At 37.5% G+C, this 23,096-nt stretch overlaps 1 protein-coding gene and 1 pseudogene across 1 annotated transcript in view; one reads left to right on the top strand and one right to left on the bottom strand.

The window, feature by feature from the left end:
- The window catches only part of NME8 (NME/NM23 family member 8), a 46,288-nt gene extending 23,767 nt beyond the window's left edge, over positions 1-22,521 (bottom strand). Inside the window, exons 1-9 of the mRNA XM_019710257.2 lie at positions 22,433-22,521; positions 21,796-21,931; positions 21,660-21,699; positions 21,525-21,582; positions 21,224-21,330; positions 17,403-17,474; positions 10,839-10,955; positions 2,283-2,343; positions 1,385-1,458 (exon numbers count right to left, since the gene is read on the bottom strand). Of these exons, the coding sequence (XP_019565816.2) occupies positions 1,385-1,458; positions 2,283-2,343; positions 10,839-10,955; positions 17,403-17,474; positions 21,224-21,330; positions 21,525-21,582; positions 21,660-21,692 (522 nt within the window). The 5' untranslated portion in view covers positions 21,693-21,699; positions 21,796-21,931; positions 22,433-22,521. The remainder of the gene's footprint in view (positions 1-1,384; positions 1,459-2,282; positions 2,344-10,838; positions 10,956-17,402; positions 17,475-21,223; positions 21,331-21,524; positions 21,583-21,659; positions 21,700-21,795; positions 21,932-22,432) is intronic.
- Positions 14,239-14,532, top strand: LOC109433732 (signal recognition particle 9 kDa protein; annotated as a pseudogene).
- Positions 22,522-23,096: the final 575 nt, after the last annotated feature.

Here is a 23,096-nt window from a genome sequence, read left to right on the forward strand (position 1 = left end):
TACTCAAATCATGTCTATGAAGTTACTTAGTGTCTGACAAAAGAAAGTAAAATCCAACGAACATTTAAACTTGATAACTTCTCCTTTAGTAGGTTGAAAAATGCAGTGTGTTCATTTTCCTTTTTTTCAAAACATTTAAAATTTTTTTTCTTTCCTGTTTGTTCTGAAGCCTTTTACTGTATTCCATAGAAGTGAGGTATTGAGGAATAATTCACATTTTTGAAATGTTGTTCAGTATGTTAAAACAAAAAATTCAAATGACTTAAACTGATATTAATAGTATTGCCACAACTAAAGAACTATATAATTTTGAAAATCTTCACTATTGTAGCTATTAAAACATATTAAAATAAGGAAAGTAAATAATGTGTATGCAATATTATTTTTGAAAATTTTATAAAGTATAAGCAAAATATGAGGGTCTAGGGTACAATCTGGTGTCCCCTCCTCTCAAATATACACCAGAATCGAGAGGGGGAGGGGGCTATACTTAGAGAGTCACATTAATCAAATCAAATCATAATTGGAAGAGAGAATATACGTACAATGAACCATGAACCATCTACTTTGATGTAGTTTAATCAATGCTGTTACAGCTAAAGAAAGAATGCATGACAGGAAATTCATCAAGAGATACCCAACCCTTCCTGACATCGCTCCCCATGTGATCTCCTCAATTGCACATGAAACATTCCTTCAAATTTCAACGTAATTTTATTGTTTCAACATAAAGTCATTGTTCAGGGCTCAGTAAACTATAGCCCACAGTCAAACTCTGGCCCACCACCTATTTTTGGAAATAAACTTTATTGGAACATAGCCATGCCCATTTGTTTACATAGTGTCTGGGGCTGCCTTCTCCATATGATGGCAAAGTTAAGCAGTTGTGACAGAGATCATATGCCCCACAAACCTGAAAACAGTTCCCACCTGGCCCTTTATAGAAAATGTCTGCTGACCTTTGCATTACAATGCAATTTTACTCTAAAAAAATTTATTTTGGCTCTAAAGCAAAACAGTAAATGCTTCCTTAAGCTATAACATATCTAAAAAGGACCATAAATTTGTGACAACATACAGATAATAAAGCAAGCTGTTGTGAGATTATAGTAACTTTGCATTGCTAATAACTCAACATGAAGAACGTCTGCTACAATCCAATATGAGAACTATAGTTTTTATCAATTATACTGCATGCTGGTTGGGCAGAATTATTTAAATAAGTTTGCTTGAGTAGGTCTAGCCTTTATAAAAATGAAATGTTCTAAACCAGAAGTTCATTATGTTCTATTTTACTCTACATGATAAGCTTGTCTCTAAATTGACAATTAAGGGGTTTTTATTTTATAATTAATTTAAACTATTATTGCAAAACATTACTTACTTTTTCTTTAATTTCTATACTTTTTCCAGTAAGCACAGCCTCAGGTTTGATAATAACAATATTGTATAGTTTGTCTAGGAAAAAATAAATAGAAGAATTTCATTTTATTGGCACCAACTCTAGATAATGAAGGATTTGGCAATTAAAACTGTAAACTACTAACATGCAGAGACTTTTGTCCATTGACAACTTTGCTCTTGTTGTGGTATTTCAACTACCAAAGAGTTTCTACTTAGAACCAAAGTGCAGTTCCTACGTTTGCAAGCAGGAGAAACAGTCACAAGAGTTTGTAGTCAACATCCCCTTTCCCCTCCAAAAATGAATAGATGGGCACTTGTTATTTTAATGCAATTCACATACATAAGAATCACACATGTGATCTATCCAGCTCACTATCACTGGTAAATGGAGTTTAAATGCAAGCAAACATTACACACATTATGGATTTATCCACATTTATCTACACATTCTTAGATGTGTTTGCTTCTGCTCCCTCTGCAGGATGAACACACACTCATACAGCCACACAGGCAATCCAGTAAATGCAAGAAATTAGTAACTGTGAAGGAAACTGGAAGTATGCGTCATCAAGAAAGAGATTATCTTCATAAGTTTTTGGAAGATGATGAAGGATGACATAAGAGGAAGCTGTTGTCTAGATTAGTTTTCCCTGATCCTGCTGGGTAACCTTTGAAAGGCTCCAGGCACAGAGACAAAAAATGGAAGGAAAGAGAAGCCAAAGAGGTTGCTTTTTAACAGCTGACTCTAATATTGCATAAATCATCATTTATCCTATCAACTAATATTGATGTCACTACCAGCTCTTTGCTGCTTCAAGTGATGCTGTAATGAACATCCATGTATACCAATCCCTTACCATTACTTTAAATCTACTTACCATTATTTTTGTGGGATGCTTCCCCAACATCTTCTGTATCTACAAATGCAATTTCATGATACTACAGAAGAGAAATGCAAATAAAATAGTTATATTTTAATATGATAGCGAAAGAGTTTTTAGAAAGTTTGTTTCTAATAAATATTTATAATTCAAGGGATAGAAAATAAAGTGGATATGTGCCCACATTAATTTACACTACTTTTCTTAAGCTTTCCACTAAAAGAAAATAAGGAATATTTAAAACAGTTGGGGTAGGGGAACTATCGCAAATAATGGATATATGCTCTATGGAAATGGTTAAAAGCAAAAACAACAACAACAAAAAAAAACCAGCTAGAAACTTAAGAAAAGCACAAGGAATAAAATAAGAAAGAAACAGAGATTAACAAGTAAGAAAGCAATAAATATATAATTATCATGTTAAAGATCAAAAGTGCATTTGATAAGTTTTAAGATCCATTCCTGACCATTACTATTTGGAAATTAGAAACAGAAAGATACCACCTTAACATTTATTTATACATATATATATATATATATATATATATATATATATATATATATATAACATTTATACATATATATAACATTATTTATATAACATTTATATATATATGTAATTGTTAAACCACATAAGTCTATTTGAGCACTTGAAATGAGGTTAGTCCAAATTAAGATGTGCTATAAGTGAAAAACACACATATTCCTAAGATTTAATATGAAAAAAATGAGAGCCACAACAATCAGAGGAGAAAAAAGAGATAAAAGGCATCCAAATGGAAAAGGAAGAAGTAAATTGTCGTTATTTGCAGATGACAATATACTATGTATAGAGAACCGCAAAGATTCCACACAAAAAACTATTACAACTGATAAATGAATTTAGTAAAGTAACAGGATACAGAATTAATATTCAGAAATCACTGGCATTTTTAGACACCAAAAACAGACTATTAGAAAGGGAAAATAAGAAAACAATCCCATTTACAATTGCATCAAAAAACAAAATACTTAGGAATAAATTTAATCAAGGAAGTAAAAGACCTGTACTCAGAAAAGTATAAGACATTGAAGAGAGAAATTAAAGAAGACACAAATAAATGGAAACATACCATCCTCATGGATAAGAATAATTAATATAGTTAAACTTTCCATACTACCAAAAGCAATCTATAGATTAACATAATAGCTATTTTTTTAAAAATGGCATTTTTCACACACTGGAACAAACAATCCTAAAATTTATATGGAGCCATAAAAGACCCCCATTAGCCACAGCAATCCTGAGAAATAAGAACAAAGCTGGAGGTATCACATTACTTGATATCAAATTAAACTATAAATAATCAAAACAGCATGACACTGGCGTAAAAACAGACACATAGATAAATGGAACAGAATAGAGAGCCCAGAAATAAATTAATGCCTATGTGGTCATTTAATCTATGACAAAGAAAGCAAAAATTTACATTGGGGTAAAGACAGTCTATCTAACAAAAGCTGCTTGGAAAACTGGACAGATACATGCAAAAGAGTGAAATTGGACCACCTTCTTATACATGTACAAGAATAAACTCAAAATGAATTAAAGACTTAAATGTAAGATGAAACCATAAAACTCCTAAAAGAAAATACAGGAAGTAACCTCTCAGACATTACTTTTAGTAATATTTTTACTGATATATCTCCTCGGGCAATGGAAACCAAAGGAAAAAAATAAACAAATGGGACTACATCAAAGTAAAAAGTTTTTTCACACCAAAGGAAACCATCAACAAAATAAAAAGACATCCTACTGAATGGGAGAAGTTATCTGCCAATGATACATCTGATAAAGAATTAATATCCAAAATTTACATATACAAGAAAAAAAACCTCATACAACTCAACACCAGAAAAACAAGCAACCCAATTAAAAAATTGGCAGGGGCATGAATAGACATTTCTCCAAAGAGGACATATACATGGCCAATAGACATATGAAAAGATGCCCAAGTTCACTAATTATCAGGGAAACAAAAACCACAATGAGATACCAACCTCACTCCTGTCAGAATGTCTATCATCAATAAATGAACAAACAAAAAGTGCTGGTGAGGATGTGGAGAAAAGGGAACCCTTGTGCATTGTTGGTGGGATTGAAAATTGGTGCAGCCACTATGGAAAACAGTATGGAGGTACCTCAAAAAATAGAACTACCTTATGACCTAGCAATTCCACTCCTGGGTATTTATCCAAAGAAATCCAAAACACTAATTCAAAAAAATATATGCACCACTATGTTTACTGCAGCTCCATGCACAATAGTCAAGATTTGTAAACAACCAAAGTACCCATCAATAGATAATTGAATAAAGAAATTGTGGTACAATTGTATACAATTTAGTATTACTCTGCATTAAAAAGAATGAAATCTTATCATTTGCAACAACATGGGTGGACCCAGAGGGTACTATGTTTAGTGAAATTAGTGAGACTGAGAAAGACAGATACCATATGATCTCACCTATATGCGGAATCTAAAGAACAGAATAAACAAGCAAACAAAACAGAAATGGAATCATAGATACAGAGAAAAAACTGATGGTTACTAAATGGGAGGCGGTTGGGGGATGAATGAGAAGGTGAAGGGATTAGAACATACAAATTGGTAGTCACAAAATTGTCACAGGGATGTGGAAATAATGTTGTAAAGACTATGTGGGGTATAAGATGGGTACTGAACTTTTTGGAGGGATCACTTCATAGATTACATAAATGCCTAACCACTGTGCTGTACACATGAAGCTAACATAAAATAATATTGAATATAAACAATAATTACACACACACGCACACGTGAGCTCTGACAACTAAAGTTCACGAACTTGTTGCAACGATGTTGCTAACCTTTTTTTGATATCAGAGGGATTATTCATTATGAATTTGTACCAACTGGACAGTTAACCAAGTTTACCATTTGGAAGTGCTGAAAAGGCTGCATGAAAAAGTTAGATGACCTGAACTTTACACCAACAATTCATGGCTCCTGCATCACGACAATGCACCAGCTCACACAGCACTGCCTGTGAGGGAGATTTTAGCCAGTAAACAAAGAACTGTATTGGAACACTCTCCCTACTCACCTGATCTGGCCCCCAATGACTTCTTTCTTTACCCGAACGAAGAGAAAGGAAATATTGAAAGGAAGACAGGAAGACATTTTGATGACATTTTAGGACATCAAGGGTAATATAATGACAACTGTGACGGCCATTCCAGATAAAGAGTTCCAAAATTGTTTTGAAGGTTGGACTAGGCACTGGTGTCAGTGCATAGCTTCCCAAGGGGAGTACTTCGAAAGTGACCATAGTGATATTCAGCAATGAGGTATGTAGCACTTGTTCTAGGATGAGTTTGCGAACTTAATTATCTGATCTCATATATATATATATGTGTGTGTGTGTGTGTGTGTGTGTGTGTGTGTGTGTGTGCCCCAGGGTGCCAAAAAATGTATACAAGTGGACACTTTGGTCAACGCTGCTCAAGCAGTAGTTTGCTGTAATCAGAAGTGTCTGGATGCTGATGGTAACCACCTTGAGCACCTCTATTAATTGCAGAAGTCACATTTGACTTGTATTCATCTTTTGTTATTGGTATAGATTGAGTATTACAATTTTAATACAGTTTTTTCCTTTCTTAAAATGTGTATACATTTTTTTGGCACCCTCTGTATATACAGTCAAAGGATGGAAAGTACAGGCATAGGGAATATAGGCAATGTACAGCTATGTACAATATATAGCTATGTACAGTGTCAGAGGGGTAGTAGACTTGGTGGGTTTACCACTTTGTAAGGGATGGAAATGTCTAACCATTATGTTATTTTGTACACCTGAAACTAATAATAAAATTAAATTTAAAAAATAATATGAAAAATATGAATGTAGAATATTTTACTTTTTATATTGAGTGTATCTTTAAATGGGAATCTTTTTAATATACTGGATTAAATAAAAGAGGCTTTTAAAATTAGTTTCACCTGATTCTTGTTTCTAACGTGACTAGTAGAATATTTTAAATTATGTATGTAGCTCACATCGTGGCTTATATTTCATTACTATCAGACAGGGCTGTGTTAGACAAGGCAATTAGATAAGAAAGCTAAATACAGATGCAGTCAACAGAATGGAATAATGTAAAATAAACATAACGTTAATAAATTTCTTGTATACCCACTGTTATTAATTAAAACCAGATGTCATTCTGTAAGAACAGCAAGAACAATGAGAACAATAGAATCATAAAACAGTCCACATAGAGAAAGTGGATAGAATATAGCATTAGGAGAATATGTTTAGTGGTCATTCTGTCTGACTTCAAATTCTGGTTTTACCTCCTACTAATTGCCTGTTTCTGGGGAAATGACTTAATGTTTTTAAGCACGGTCTTATAATTTGTAAATATCTCGTAAGATTTCTTGAGGTTCCAGTTCATAATGGCACATAGGAGGCCCCTGAACTCACCTCCCCCCAGGGACACACCCAATCTTCAGCTACATGTTGCACAATTCCCTCTGAAAGAAATCCAGAAACTGAGTGCCTCCTACACATCAGGCAAATGCGGAAAAACAGACAAAACAAAAAGCAAAAAACCCCACCATGTTGAAAAGGGTAGGAGAGGTTAAGACACAGTCTCACCATAAACTCCACCCCTGGCACAACAACATACAATCAGGATGGAACTCACAACTCCCAGCATTTTCCTCAGGAAGGGTTTAGACTCAACATCTAGTGCCCCAAATCTTAAGACTTCCAACAGAGAGACGGGCCCTCAAAAAGCCTAGCTCTGAAAACCACCTGGGGCTTGGATCCACAGGATCCATGAGATACAGTAAATAGCTCTTAACAGACTCCTGAGGACTCACTGTGTCTGTACTCCCAGGGCTGGGTGCAGAGATGGCAGACTGACACACCCAGTTTTTTTTCCTGAGAGGCCTATTTGGAAATCTTAAAAGCTGTAGCCTGAGGGTCAGTCTCTTAATTTAACAAGGTTTAGGGTCTGACTGCAATTCTCTCCAGACACCTGGGACGCCAGCAGAAGCCATTTTTGTGCTCTCTGTCTGCCCTACTCCAGGTTGCTGGTGTCTTCCTGGAGGGAGCCTGTGCACATGTCTGGTGCCCTGGCTTTTGCAGCTGTTACCCAGGGAACAAACCCCTTGTTCACTTGGTTCTAGTGGTCAGCAGAGCTTGCATTTGCACGTCCCACAGGAATGTAGCAAACAATAAATAGTTCTTGACCAGCTATTCCCCAGGGCACAGCAAAAAGGCAGCTGTCAGAGGGACCCAACTCCCAATATTTCTCTGAGGGATCCTATTTGCATGTCTTGGGGACTGCAGCCTGAGGGTCAGGCTTTTAGTATGACACACATCTAGGGCCTAACTGCAATATTCCCCAGAAACCAGGAAGGCTGGCAGGTCCCTTCTTTGCTCTCCCCTTCTGCTCTGTTCCAGGTCACTGGTATTTACATGAAGATAACATGAGTGCACATCTGTTACCTCAGCTTTTATAGCTGCTCCCCAGAGGGCACATCCTTTGAAAGCCTGGCTCTGGCACCCAGCAGGGCTGGTGTTTTTTGGTTCAGTAGAACCAGCAATGGATAAACCGTCCAAACAGAAAATCAATAGTAAACATTGGACTTAAACTTTAAACTGCACATTAGACCAAATGAACTTAACAGATCTGTATAGAACATTGCATCCAAAAGCAGCAGAATACACATTTTTCTCAAGTATGTGTGCAAAATTCTCTAGGATAGATCATATGTTAGGCACAAAACAAGTCTCCGTAAATTTAAGTGGATTGAAATTATATCAAGCATCTTTTCTGGTATGAAACCAGAAATCCACTACAAGAAGAAACTGGAAAATTCAAATATGTGGTGATTAAACTACATGCTACTGAAGAACCAAAGGGTCAAAGAAGAAATCAAAACAAAGGACAAATCAAAAACCACCTTGAGACAAATAAAAATGAGAATACAACATACCAAAACTTAAAGGATGCAATAAGAGTTCTAAGAGGGAAGTTCACAGAAATAAATGCCTATATTAAGAAAAAAGAAAGGTCTCGAATAAATAACCTAGCTTTATACTTCAAGAAATGAAGAATAGAAAAAGAATAAGTGAAGCCAAAGTTAGTAGATGAAGGAAATAACAAAGATCAGAGCACAAATAAATAAAATAGAGACTAAAAGGACAACAGAAAAAAATCAATGAAACTAAGAGCTTGTTTTTGATCCACTGTTGGGAATCCACTGATGCAAAGGGCTGACTCTATACTATTTTATATAAGTAACTTGAGCATCTGCGGATTTTTATATCCACAGGGAGCCCTAGAACCAATCACCTGCCAATACTGAGGGATGATTGAGTTTGAGGGGCATCAAAAATTATACAGGGATTTTTCAACTGCATGGGGGTCGATGCCCCTAACCCCCATGTTGTTCAAGGGTCAAAAAGCTAAGTGTCCATCAAATGATGAATGGATAAAGAAAATGTGGAATATACATAAAATGAAATATTATTCATCCATTAAAAAGGAGGAAATCTTGCCATTTGTGACCACATGGATAGACCTTGAAGGCATTATACTAAGTGAGATAAGTCAGACAGAGAAAGACAAATACTGTATGATCTCACTTACATGTAGACTCTTAAAAATATCTGAAGTCATAGATACAGAGAACAGAATGTGGCTGCCAGAGGCAGAGGCGAGAGTGTGGGGGAATTGGGTGAAGATGGTCAAAAGGTACAAACTTCCAGTTATAAGACAAATAAGTTCTGGATATAATATACAGCATGATGACTATAGTTACTAATACTATATTATGTATTTGAAAGTTGCTAAGAGAGTAGATCTTAAAAGTTTCCATCAGAAGAAAAAAGTTGTGATTATGTGAGCTGACATGTTAACTAAACTTAGTAAAATAATGATTTTGCAATATACACATATATCAAAACATTATGTTGTACATCTTAAACTAATACAATGTTATTTGTCAATTATATCTCAATACAACTGGGGGTGAAAAGATTTCTGTAAGGATTAAATGAGATCTATTAATATTTACAAATCTTAGCAAACAGTAAGTCCTCAATAATTCCTAGTTATTAAATATTTAAAAAGAAGTGGGGGGGATGTTAAGAGAGAGAAAGGAAGAGACAGACAGACAGACAGAGAAAATGGGAGATTTCCTGAAAAACAAGAAAACTTGAAAAAGAAAATGTCCTTGCCTCACTATTATAAATAGTGATAAATAATTTTTTATAATTTATTACTATAAATTTATATCACAATATAAATTCCCTACATTTGTCTTTGTCAATTTTTTATCAAAATGTTCATTTTTTTCTGTAGTGCTCATAAAGTACTTTGTATACACTATGAATATTAGCACAGTGACACATAGTGCAAGCATTCTACCCTGTCTATTGCCTTCTTTTTACATTTTAGGATGCCCACCAAAGTTTTAAATCATCAAATCTATCAATATTTCCTTTTTTGATATCTCTGTTTTGTGTTATGCTTACAAAGCCTTCCTCAACCGATGGTAATATCAATGTTTGCCAATATTTTCTTCTAACTTTTACATTTTGTTTCTTCATATTCAGCTCTTTAATTCATCTATAACTTATTTATGTATAGAATATGAGGAAATGATACAACTTTCTTATACAAACAGTTAACCCAATATTCCTAAGTCTATTTATTGAAGTGTTGATCCTTCCTTGATTTAAACTGACACTTTTTACAGCAAATTCTTGTCAAGTTTGGGTCTCTACCATCTCATTATTTCTATTTTTCAATATTTCCTGGCTCATCTCTACTTTTTGTTTCTTAGATTCATACTTTCCCTTGTTTGTTGTTGTTTGGTGTGTGTGTGTGTGTTTCAATAACACCAGTCGCTTCTATTTATCTGCCTATATTTCTGATCACTTTGTTATGTGGCTTGCTTACTTTCTCATGTTATTATGTTCATATCTCTACATCCTTTGTGATTTATTTCTTGATTTTAAAATATTTTATTTCTTATTACATAGGTAATACATTTCACATACATAGGATCTTATTCTCAATATCTTATTAAAATGTACTCTTTTTTTTTCATCAATCCCTCTTTCCATATCAATAATACAGAGCTAGAATACCCTAAATAATATTCTGCTCTTGGATTTGTATAATTTATGACATAAATTACAGACATCTTATGTAATATATTCACTGTTGTTAGCATTTGGGTTGATTCCAAATTTTTAATAACATAGACAACACTGAAATAAGCATCCCTTTCTATATTTGTCTCATTATCTTCTTAGGGAAAATTATTGGGAGTATAATTGCTCAAAGGACACATGTGCTTGTTAAGGCCTCTGATTCATATTGACAAAATACTTCCCAGAAACTCTGCACCACTTAGACAGATAGTTCTAAAATTAGTGAAAATGTTTTAGGAAAACAACAAAAGAGACGTAATGCATTTTTTAAAAATAAGACAGTAATCCAAAGTGTTACCTGAGGGCGAACCAGTTCACCTGCTGCAATTTTCCTCTCCTCATTGATCAAATTAATAATTTTTTTACTAACAAGTGGTGCATTTGCACCATTAATCTTTGCAATAATTTTGCCATTCTATAAGAGAAAACAAAGTATAATGGAGACTTTTATTTTCAGGATAAGTCAAGAGCTAACACTTTCAACTGGACTAAGTCACCACTCCCCATATCCACACCCACACCCTTCCTTTTTTTAGCAATTGTAATTAGCCATTTTAAAATAATCTCATGATGTGAAAGTATGTCTCAATTTGGTAAACCTAGCTCTTTGAGTCCTGCTTCCAATCTGTCTATCCTCCTAGAACTAAAGACAGGCCTTCTCTATGTGACATTTTGATGTTTCTGTTGAGGCCTACCAACATCACCCTCCTAATTATTTTTGACATTATGTACCTTTTGACTGTATTTCAACACATATTTATTAAACACCTGTTTACTAGCACTGCACATGCATGCTGGTATGGAATATTAATACCTGACCTAATTATATTACCTAAACAACAACAACGATAACAAAAATACTTGTGAAATAACAACCATGATAGGTGCATCAAGAGAGGAATAAAGAACTGGGAGCATCTGTAAGAATTTGTCCTGATCAAGGAGATTGGCGAAGGAACTTATCAATATCAGGAAGTGATTCTTGGTTTAAAATATGAAGGATGGGTAAAAGATAACTAGGCAAAAAAGAGAAGAAAGAGCATTCTAGCGAGGCAAAAGGAATAGAGATGCAAGGGTTCTATGGACAGACAGGAATATGGCAAATGAGAAAGCCAGCCAAGAACGTGAGGGGTGGGTTCTTGGTCTGAGATAAAGCCCATAGCTGGGGGGGGGGGGGGACCAGGAGTGCAGAGCTCAGTAGTCATGAAGGATGCCTTTATCCTGAGTGCAGTGGGAAACCTTTGCAATGTTAAAACAGAGGCAGTCACTATGATTAGAACCATTGTTTATAATGGTCATTTCACCTACCATGTGGAGAAAGGGTTAGCAGGGGAGCAGGAGAAGATGTCTGTATACAAATTAAATACTATTGTAGAAGTAAAGATGAGAGAGATGGTTGCTCCGTCTATGGCAGTAGTGATGTAGTTGGAAAGAATGTAAAGAAGCAGATGAGTGTGAGAAAGACTTAAGTGGAAAAATTGATAGGTTCAAGGTCTGTTGTGGATTGGGTATGATGTAAACAGAAGTTGCTAAGATGACTTTTTTGTTCTGGCTTGAGAAACTGGATAAATTAAGATGTTATTCACCAAATGAGGCAACACTAGAAAATCAATCTCCTGGATAGGGGGTGGGGGTCTGCTGTTAGACCAGCTCATTGTGAGATGCCCTTGAGAAAACCAAGAGAAAATGTCAAGGCACCATCTGGATACACAAATCTGGAGCTCAAAGAGTAGGATTTAGCTGAAGATATAAACGAGTTATTGATACATAAAAGGTGACTACTGAAACTGTATGTGGAGGAAATGTTCTAAGGAAAGTATATGGCATGATAAAGTCAGTGTTTACTAGCTGCATAAAGAACGATGAACCTGCATCTAGGACAGCGAAAGAAAAACCAAGATACAAAAGTGTTGCGTCCTGCACAACACAAGCAGTGGGGAAAGTGAGGGAGGCGGCAAGGGCTAAATTCTATTATAGAAATAAAGAGACAAGAGACACTGAATGCAAAGAAACCACAGAGGACCAAGGGACTCACAGCCTCAAGGGACTGGAGCCCCGAATCGGGTAGTCGTGGGTATTTATTGTTGTTTTACAATAGGCATCACATGATTCTGGGCAGGGTCTGCAAGACTCTCACACCACTGATACAATTAGCATATTTCCAATACCCAATCATATTGTCCCAAAGCAACCTGTGCATGCTGTCCCCACATGATCAAGGTGTGGTGTGTACAACCCCTGGGGGAGTAGGTTTCTCAGAGCAATTACCTCATGAGCTAAGCTGGAAGCAAGATAAGTTCGCTCAGTTAATGTTCCTTAGCACAATAGGGTGCCGGACATCGGAAGCATGCGTCAGCAGCTTCCAGAAAGCATTGGAGGAGGGGCATCCCTCCTAGTTTCACATTAGCTCATGGGGGTCCCTGGGGTCCCGTCTGGCTTAAGTCGTTCCTCCCTTGAGGAATCTTACTCGTCTTTGACTGCAGACCCAGCATACTGGGACCAAGAGAGGAAACCTATAAAACTCAACCCCTAAGAGGGACAACCCCGCAACCCTCTTTCCTTAAGGAAAGGATGGTAGGGACAAACGGTTAGGGTGCTATGTGACAACACAAAAGCCAAATGAAGCAAATGTTTCAAAAAGGAGGAAGATATGGTCTCTCTATTCAGTACATTTCAGAGTCACAGTATGTGAAGACCTAAAATATCCATTTTATTTAACAAGGATAGTAATTGTTTATAACTGGCAACAGCAAATTTGGTGGAATAATCAGACAAAAGTTAGACTGAATGGATGTGAAGTTAATGTGATGAGAAAAAATGGGGTAAAAATAAATGTAAAATCTCCTTTGAGAAATTTAGCTGTGAAGTAAAGGAGAGAGATGGTTGGTAGCTGGTGAGGAACATGATATCAAACACTATTATTTTTTATTTGGAAAAACTTAGTCATGTTCAAAGGTCAATGAGAAGGATCCAGTTGAGAAAGGTTTAAACGAAACCTGACACTCTCTACCACTTCCCACTAAAAGGAACTTTCCAACGATTCTGTGAGCTTTCTAATGTCCCTTGAAAAAGCCCTTCCTGTCTGAAACTTGCTGGATGAAATTGTTGTCAGCTAAGAATGCTGACCAATACACAGAGCCACTGTGGGAATATTTGAAAAAACAAGCAATGGGCTTGATGGTGGCTTTGTGGTTACAGATCATTCTTACATGAATGATAATGGATATGAAGCAGTAAGTGATAAAGTCTGAGGCATAACTGCAGGAATAGTCGGAGGAGGTGCACTGGGAGAAAAGCTCATTGGAAGTTAGGAGGTCAAGTATCTGACCACTGCACTGTACACCTGAAGCTGAAGCTGAATAATACTGAATGTCGACTATAATATTATATATATGTATATATATATATAGTTTTATATATATAGTTATATATATATATAGTTATATAGTTATATATATATATAGTTACAGGACGTGGAGTACAGCATAGGCAATAGAGTCAGTGGAACTGGAACAGCTACATATGATATCAGAGGGATAGCAGATTGGGGTAGTGGAGTTATCACTTTGTGAGGGGTATAAATGTCTATTATATTGCTTTGTACACCTGAAACTAATTATATATATATATAAAATAATTGAGAGGCCAGGGGTAGCAGGTAGGTAGGTGGGTGGGCCTGGATGTGCTGCCTTGGTCCCATGGTGCATCCCTCTCCCATTCGGCCCTGGTCCTCGAGGCCGCAGTACCAGGCCTGGGAGTTCAGTCACATGGCCCAGAAACTCTACCTCGCCGACCCTATGAGGGCACGTGTGGTTCTCATATATAGGCATGCTGGTGGAAGTTTGTGTATTAAAGTAACAGATGATTTAGTTGGTTTGGTGTATGGAACAGACCAAGCTGAAGATGCAAAGATTGAGAAATCCCAGAGTCAACTATGGTGAGGTATGGTAGCCAAGGAATCTCATGGCAGTGTCACCATGGAAATAGACTGAACGGTTTGAAATGAAGACTGCTTGCCATATTCTTAGGTAGTAAATATCTTTTGAATTTGAGAAAGTGTTGGGACAGAAAATACATTATGTAACTGAGTGGGCTATTCAGAAGCCCTGAGATCATTTCTTGCACTTTGTTTTTTAATGTTTACTTTAGAGAGCTAGGAATGTAAATGCTTTCAGTTAGAAAACCTTTATTTATCTTTGGAAATTGGACAAGAAATGCATCTATCTTGGAAACTTTGCAGATTATTTGATGTTGGGCAAAATATATAGTTATTTCTTTTGGTAAATTTGTATTAGTAATTGAAAATGAGATGTCAAGAAAAGCCTATACTACTTCCTTAAGTTTAGTTTATCCATCTTTAAAAGAAAATTCAATACAGCCATTTGTGCTGGATTAATGGATTTCTTTTAGAGCATAAAATTTGTACTGTTGATGACCAACAAATACAAAATACAGTAACTAGAATTAACTGCACAGCAATATAGCTGATTATGTTCAGTAGTGTAGTTCCAGATTGTATCCAAAAGGAATTGGGAAAACAAGTATGCTTTACCTTAAACTTTCTAAATTTAAACTATAATTTTAAACATAAAGGATTCATAGTATTATTAGCTTTTTGAGCAGACTTACTTTGAATCTAGTTTTCAGTCAAAACAACTGCAGTGACCTTAAATGCATGAACAGAATGATCACTGATGGACTGAAACCAACATATTACAAAAATATTTGCCACATATTTCCCAGCTACAGTTTCTCAGAATTATGTGAACTGTTAAATCTTTGCATACCTCTTTGACCTCCCTGTCCATTTCTCTCTGCTTCACCAAGGTGTTAAGCATGACTGTCACAACTTAGGTTTTCTGTTAAACCTAAAGTATGATATTATTTGATATTTATCTTATATTTGTAACCTGAATATTACCACCTAAATGTAATGCTCACACGTTGATTCCTACATTGAAATATTTTTTGTTAGGAATTTGTCGTGTTGAGCAACATTTTAATATGGAAAGTTCCATTAATCATATGAATTTTGACAAGTTTCAGAGAGGTCAGTAAATAAAATATTATGTGACAAAAAAAAAAAAAAAAAAGAATTGAGAGGCCAGGCCAGGATAGTGGGTGGGTTACAGATATGGATACTGAAGTCCCAGGGTAATGGCAGGACTTGGGTTTGAAAGGAAGACTTCAAGCCATGTGCCAAAGTCTTCAATCATCTACAGAATTCATTCAAAGGCCAGTAAAAATAGGAGTAAAGTGGGGGAGAGGAGGTTTTGTCAAATAGTGTGGACCTCCAGTAAGCAAAGCAAAGAAAGTTTTTGGAGTAAGAAGTAAAGGAAACATCAGTTCAATTCTACTCCTGGCCTTGAGAAACAATCTGAGAAAAGAGTCACCACTTCTGGGGAGCAGAGAAAATGCCTTACGTAAGGAGCCAGATTTAAGGAAAGTAAGGAAGTGGAACAAAAGCTCAGAGCCACAGGTAAAGAAAGATCTTAGGAAACTGACCAATCGCTTACATCAATTCCAGATGTCACACAGTGAAAGGCTTTGAGAGATGGGGGAGAACTGAGGACTGGGTCAGAAAAAGAAAATTCTGAGGGTTAGAAGCATGAAGCCTGCATGGCTGGGAGGAAGGGTGGACTTACACTTTGAGAATTGATTGCAGATAAGAGAACACGGATGGGATGGTCCATTTAAGGAGGGTGGGTGTGTACTGATGAGACCTGACTGATTTGGCAGGGTGACGGCTATCCTAGAGCTCGACTCCACCTCCCCAGACTTTCTTCCTCAGTCCCATGCTCCTAACTGCTGCCACTGCTGCCAGCCTCCTCAGTGTCCCATCAACCCATTTCTGCCATGTGCCATTGCTCATTCTGGTTCCCTACATTACCTCTAGGCTAGGGGTCAGCACACTATGACCTAACACGGAGCCAATATTTTGGCAAAGCTGAAATACTTACTCTCTGGCTTTTACTCAAAAAGCTGGATGACCCCTCATCTAAGACATCAAATCCTACATGTCCAGGTCTACAATGCAATTTTTTTATTCAATTAACCCAGTAATTCAGGTCTTTGAAATAGTTGCAAGAGTATTATTCAACAGAAGCAAAGAGTTATACCCAAGAAGTGTTTTTAAGTCACTATTTCTAATATCAAAATGACAAAGAATTATCCAGCAGCAGAGGAGCAGTCCTAGCCCTCTCTGTGAAGCCTCTCCCTACTATCCCAGTTCTCCAGCTCTGGAGCAGCTACTCTCTGTGACTAGCACTTAACTGTAATTCTCCTTTTAGAAAAAGCACTTACTATGTTTTTCTGTGTGTTCATTACAGAATATTGGGAAAATATAGAAAAGTATAAAGAAGAAAACTTAAACTATGCATCCTTCCCCCAAACATGAAAAACTGCTACTGACATTTTGTTGAATATATTTTCTGTCTTTGTTCTATGCATTTATAAATACAAAGTAAACACAATAATTATTACAAAATAGTGATCATACAGATATTTCCTTGTATTGATATACATGAATACTTATCAATTCTCTCCTACTGGGAATCTAAGAAATTTCCAGCTTTTCACTCCTGTAAATAATAATTCATCATACAAATTCTCTGATTATTTCCTAAGAAAGGTAAACCCATCTTGTTTTTCTTTTCCCTGATCAACTCAGTGTGTGGTGGTCTAATCTCTCAATCCATTATCAGCTGCTAGAGGTCAGGTTATGAAATCTATTAATAGATAAGCCAAAAAATCTATAGTTACTATCATCAGAGGAGTTCCATGGCAATTTTACAATGCTACTTTTCTCTAACTGTAAATTAGAATCTGATAATACATTTGAGATGATAAATATTGTACTTACAACACTAAAGAGAAAAATTGGTTCACATTTGTCTCTAAATGACTGCAAAGTCACAACGCTGTCGGCTTCTGCCTGAAAAAAACAATTTCAAAGAATAATAAGTGAAACTATGTCCAAGTCATTAGATACACTATGTACAAAAAGCACAGAGATACATATATTTTATATTTTTACGTTTACTACAACATTCTCTTAGTAAGTCATGTTTTAAGGCTCAAATTGCGTACCCTGGCAAGTCAGGCCTGCGTCATTTGGCTGAAACCTGATGTCTGACTGTTCACCTATAAAGGTGAACCCAACCTGCAGCTGAACTCATCTCCTCGTGGTTTGCTAGACACCACGCAGGCTTTCCTCACTCCTTACCTGCTTCTTTTCCAACCCAGCTCAAGTGTCCTTTCTCTAAGAAGTCATCTTTCTTCCTTCTGTTGCCAATCACCTCCACTCCAGACAGAACTTACTGCACCTCTCTCAGGTCACCTATGGCCCCTTTCAGTACTGTACGACTGTCACATGGGCCTATCTCATCGCCTTTGTTAGAAGGACACCCGTGCGCACAGATAGGTCATATTCACCTTTGCATGTCACCCTCCCCGGCATCAGTGATAGGGTTATACATAAAAAGGAGCTTACTAAATACTTCCAAACACTGGTTGGTCAAATCTCAAAGTCTTTAATTTTTATGTTTGTAATTTTCTTAGAGTTTTCTCACAAATTTCAAGTTGTCCTAAATTGATTTTTAAAAACAAACAAACAAACAAAAACTGTGTATTAAATAATGTGTTCCTCCATATTAACAGAGCATCCCTTGGGCCAGCTGTCAGGAGGAGGTCATTGGTAGGGGCTTCTATAAGAGCTGTTTTTCGCAACCTAAGGCAACTGTTTTCAAACTGGGATTTCTGCAAGTTCCTCAATCACTGCCAAGGATGGTAAGGGGAAAGGGCCCCTCAGTCCGATGTTATAATTTTTTTTTAAAGCATATTGAAGTTGAGATCATTTCCTTCTTTCTTTCCTTCCTTCCTTCCTTTTTTCCTTCCTTCCTTCCTTCCTTCCTTCCTTCCTTCCTTCCTTCCTTCCTTCCTTCCTTCCTTCCTTCCTTCCTTCCTTCGAAGATTGTAAAGCTTTCAGAAAAGAAAAAAGGAAGGGGCTGAAAGAAACAAATCTATAATATTAATGGACAGAAGTCAAAGATTAAATTTAAAAGTAGTCTAGGTATCATCATTACAATGCCTATATCATAATAAAGTACTAACAAGTAAAACGTTTAATAATATAAAAGAACTGCAATAAATTATATTTACTGAATTTTTATACGTATAGTTTCAATGTTAGCACAGGTCTTCAAGTCTTTCAAAAGAGCACATAACAGGAAAACTTTTATACTGACCATTCAGCTTAGGATGATTTAAATAGGTAATCAATCTTACAGGTTTTAATTTTGGATTTAAATTTACAAGTTCAGAAAGGGTCCCTTTCCTAAGCTAACTGCAGAAAGCAAAATAGCCAGTAGAGGGCCCGCACCCGTTGCTCACAATGAAGGGTTGGAAACTATACATAGTATAAACGTTCTTCCCATTTATAAATAAGTCATATCATAAAAACAGTATCTGTCTATGTGAATGTACTATTGTTGGGGGCATTCAAACATAGCAGAAGAGAAACCATTCAGAGACAACACACAAATTTTTTTGTTAAATTCAACAGATGCTAGTTATTATAGATTGGACATATTTTGGAAAGATTACTAATACATCCCAGTGGGATAGACACAGTCGTGGACCTGATACCTCATGAAGTAGGCTGAGGAATTTTGTGTGGCGCAGGTAGTGCTGGGAGGACACAGACAGAGGCCTCTGGGTTTGGGGAGGAAGCACTGTTGAGACCCTATCCTCACACAGCTCTGCACGGTGCTGAGATAGGAGCCCAACAGTTATGTAGTCTGTTCCCTTCCATACCCACTTGTCAGCCTCCACCACCTGCCCACTCCACACATACCCCACGTTGGTTCCTACTCAGGCCCTGTAAACAAGGAGAAATATGATGACTCTAGACCACCTGGAAACACAGCATCAAGTTACACTTTCTCATCACCTAAGGACTTCTTGCTTTGGCTTCCTCTGCTCAAGTTCCCCTCCAGCTAGCCTGACAGGTGAGCAGGGGGTCTGCCTTGTTGTCAGTCTCTCCCGATTGACCCTCAATTTCCTTTTAGACACTGGAGTTTCCTCATGACCACTAGCCCATGAACTTGCACTCCTACCACGTCCAGACGGCCACTAGGGTTCATAAGAATTTTCTGATGATCCTTGATTGTCTGTGATCCATTTGCCAGCTGTTAGATCCTTTTGATGTCCTTTAACTTCTTACACCTACCCATTGTCTATTGCATGTGGCAATCCCCTTTAAGCCCCATTCTCTGTCCTCTGAAATTAGGTTAACAATTGTGGATAGCCATTTACTCTCTGTCTCTTTTTTAAAAAAACTTTTTTCTTTGTTGGTTCTTTAGTTTTTGGGTTTTTTTTTCTTTACCACCTACTCTCTTGAAGAGAAAAAATAATAAGAGGTAAGTTTCTAAGCTTTAGACTACTTATTTGTAACGTTGAACTAAGAAAAAGAAGTCCTGTAAACAATGTGTCTGTGGAAAAGGATGGACAGTCAAACACAAGTTAAGGTCACTAAGCAATTTCATCCCAAGGTCTGGGTTGGAAGGCATCCTGGAAGGCCTGAGAGCGTGCAGTAGCTTGAGGCTTCATATTTGCATCACGTGTTCTGCATGTTAGGGGTAAGGAGTAAAGATATGTAATCACTTATCTGCTTCTGCATCTTAGGTCTAGCTGGTTTGGACATGTTTCTGTCCAATCAAAACAAAATGTGAGCCACACTTATACTTTTAAATTTTATAATAACCACATTTAAAAATGAAAACAAAGTAACAGGTGAAAATAATGTAATAATATATTTTCCTTAATTCAGTATATCCAAAATATGATCATTTCAACATGTGATTAATGAAAACATTATTAAGATAGTTCACTTTTTTTCATACTAAGCCTTCAAAATCCAGTATGCATTTTATACTTAGAGTACATCTCAATTTGTGGGCTAAATTTTAATCATAAATAATTGATCTCTAATTTGAGTTCATAATATTTACAGTAAAAAAAGTAGATTCACATACCCAAGTTTTCTCAAACAACTTTAGAAAATTTATAATAACTGAATTGAGAATCAGTTTTTAAATTTAAATTAATTAAAAATCAAAATTCAGTTCCTCAGTCATACCAGCCACATTTCAGTGCTCAAAAACTACTTGTACCTAGCGGCCACCATATTGGATAACAAAGCTCTAACTAGTTGACAGCTTAATGCAGAAAAATTGAATAAACAATACAGTGGGGTCCAATGAGCTTGGCTGTAACATTTTAATCCCTGTCACATTTGCATGGCAAATAAGTGAGGGAAATCACTACCACTGGAAAACTGGGTAAATGTCCAGAGTCTTTCTCAATGCTCACCAGTAAACAGTACTTGCAGCCCTTATTCTAAGAGACACACACTGACTATATTGTCAGGTGAAAAGAAATGTGTCAATAGATTCTATTTTTATACTTTTCTAACATTCACAACCATGGTCGCTCAACTCAACGTAATAGGAATGGGATAAAAATCACAATCATTCTCAGACCAGGTAAAACTAAATATGTAGTAAAACTACCAAGTAAATATTGTCCATTTAGAAGAGTTGACAGGTTGTTTAAATTAAAACCATCCTTAAAGAGAATACTTCAACACTTAAAGCAACAGTTTAATAGAAATGAAATCCTTACTACAACAAAATGCAGAATTTCGTCTTCGTTCAGCTCATTTTTCAATTTTCTGAATAAAGTTTGCATGGCTTTGCATGGTCCACACCAGGCTTGGTAAACATCGATCACTAGAAGAAGATATTGTGAAAGAGCAGTGTCAAAGGTTCTAGAATAGCAGCTTGACCCAGTGCTGGGGCAGGGACAAGGGCAAAGCTATAGCAGGGTATTACGCTAGAAGTGGGGAGCTGTGCTCTGCTTTGGGGTGCTATGAAGTGTCCTGGGCCAAACTGCAGCTGGCTGGACAACAGGGGAGCCCCAGTACCTGTTAGGCCTTTGTTCTGCAACATCTCATCCCACAGGCTTTGGTTATTGATGACTGCCTGAAAAAGGAAGGTGCTGTAAAAGCTGTTCAAATGCCAATGCACCATGTAAAGAACTGTTGCTATGTCATGCCCACCTGTAACTGGATTTCTCGCTTTTTGCCTGCCATTTATCCACTATCACATGAAAAAGGGAAGAAAAATAGAAAACATTTCAGAGGAAATTTTAATAATGTTTTTCTGTTTATGCATTCAAGCAGCATCTTACTGTACCGTAGAAATGTTCCTTCAGCAGTACTGGATTATGCACTGTGCCCTATACTGGAGAGGCACCAATGTCACCAAAGGGACTCTTCATGCGGGGCTTGGCTAAGGGCTTACAGCCAAACTTCTTACTCTCCCAAGAATCCTGAAGCAAGGTAAGAATGTTAGGAGTTACACTTTCTTAAAAATAGTTGTGATTGTTTTCTGGAGTATTGTGGAGTGTGCTATTTGCATCGCACACGTTAACTGCCTATGAACATGCTCATGGATCTTTCTTGGGTCCCTCTCCAAGGAGATTTAATTTCTAGAACAAGGCCGCGAGTGTGTTCTGTAGCACATCATAAATTTTCCACAGGTGTTAAATCAGTGAGGACCAAATGCCCTATTCCACGGCCTCAGGGACGTTGAAAGTGTGGTCTGCGTGTGTGACAGCAGACACTCCAGACACTCGTGTGAAACAAAGGGTGACTCCGAACAACCAGGCAAGCAAAGTGTGGGTTTTCCAACAAGCTACACAAAACAGAGACTCCTCTAAACTAGATTGGGATCTTTAAAGACTAGGAGAAAACAACTCCCCAGGATCTAAATCAGCCCTCCTGCCGAGGTCGATGGCCTTTATGTGTTGAGCTCCGCCAAGTCCGAATACCTGGGCACCCCGCAGGCAAGGCGGAGGGCGGCGGACTCCTGCTGCCCTTTCCGCCGGCGCAGGTCATGCTAGAGTACAGGGGATCCGGGCCGTTATGGCCACCGAACGGGGAGGAGCCAACGTGTCCTGCCCCCAGGCCCTCCCCACGTGGGGACCGCCCCTCCAGGCTCCCCGCCCCCAGCGCGCAGACCTGGCAGCTGTTACAACAGCGGTTACCAGAGCAGTCAGCTGGAAAACAGTCCCCTGTCCTGCCCCTACGCTGAAGGGGCAATGCAGGTCTGTTTCCCCTCCTCCTTCAGCTGTCTCCTCCCTGTCTCAGTCCCCCAAGCCGCAGGGGGAAACACTTAGGCTCGCCTAAGTGCGGATTTCATCAGCTCTCTCCCGGGCGGGACTCCTTCCAGGGCTCCTCATGATTTACAGTATGAAATGTACACCCCACAGATGAGAGCCGAAGGCTCTCGAAAGTCCCTCCAACTTCTGCATGCCCCTTCCTTCTTTCCTTCCTTCCTCCCTCCCTCCCTTCCTTCTTTCCTTCCTTCTTACTTTCTCCCCTTCCTCTCTTCCTCCCTCCCTCCCTTCTTTCCTTTCTTTCTTTCCTCCCTCCCTCCCTCCCTTCCCTCCAACCTTCCTTCCTTCTTTCTTCTCTTCCTTTCTTCTTTCCTTC

This window comes from Rhinolophus sinicus, linkage group LG09, assembly GCF_036562045.2.
Source record: "Rhinolophus sinicus isolate RSC01 linkage group LG09, ASM3656204v1, whole genome shotgun sequence".
In the NCBI taxonomy this organism is placed as follows: Eukaryota; Metazoa; Chordata; class Mammalia; order Chiroptera; family Rhinolophidae; genus Rhinolophus; species Rhinolophus sinicus.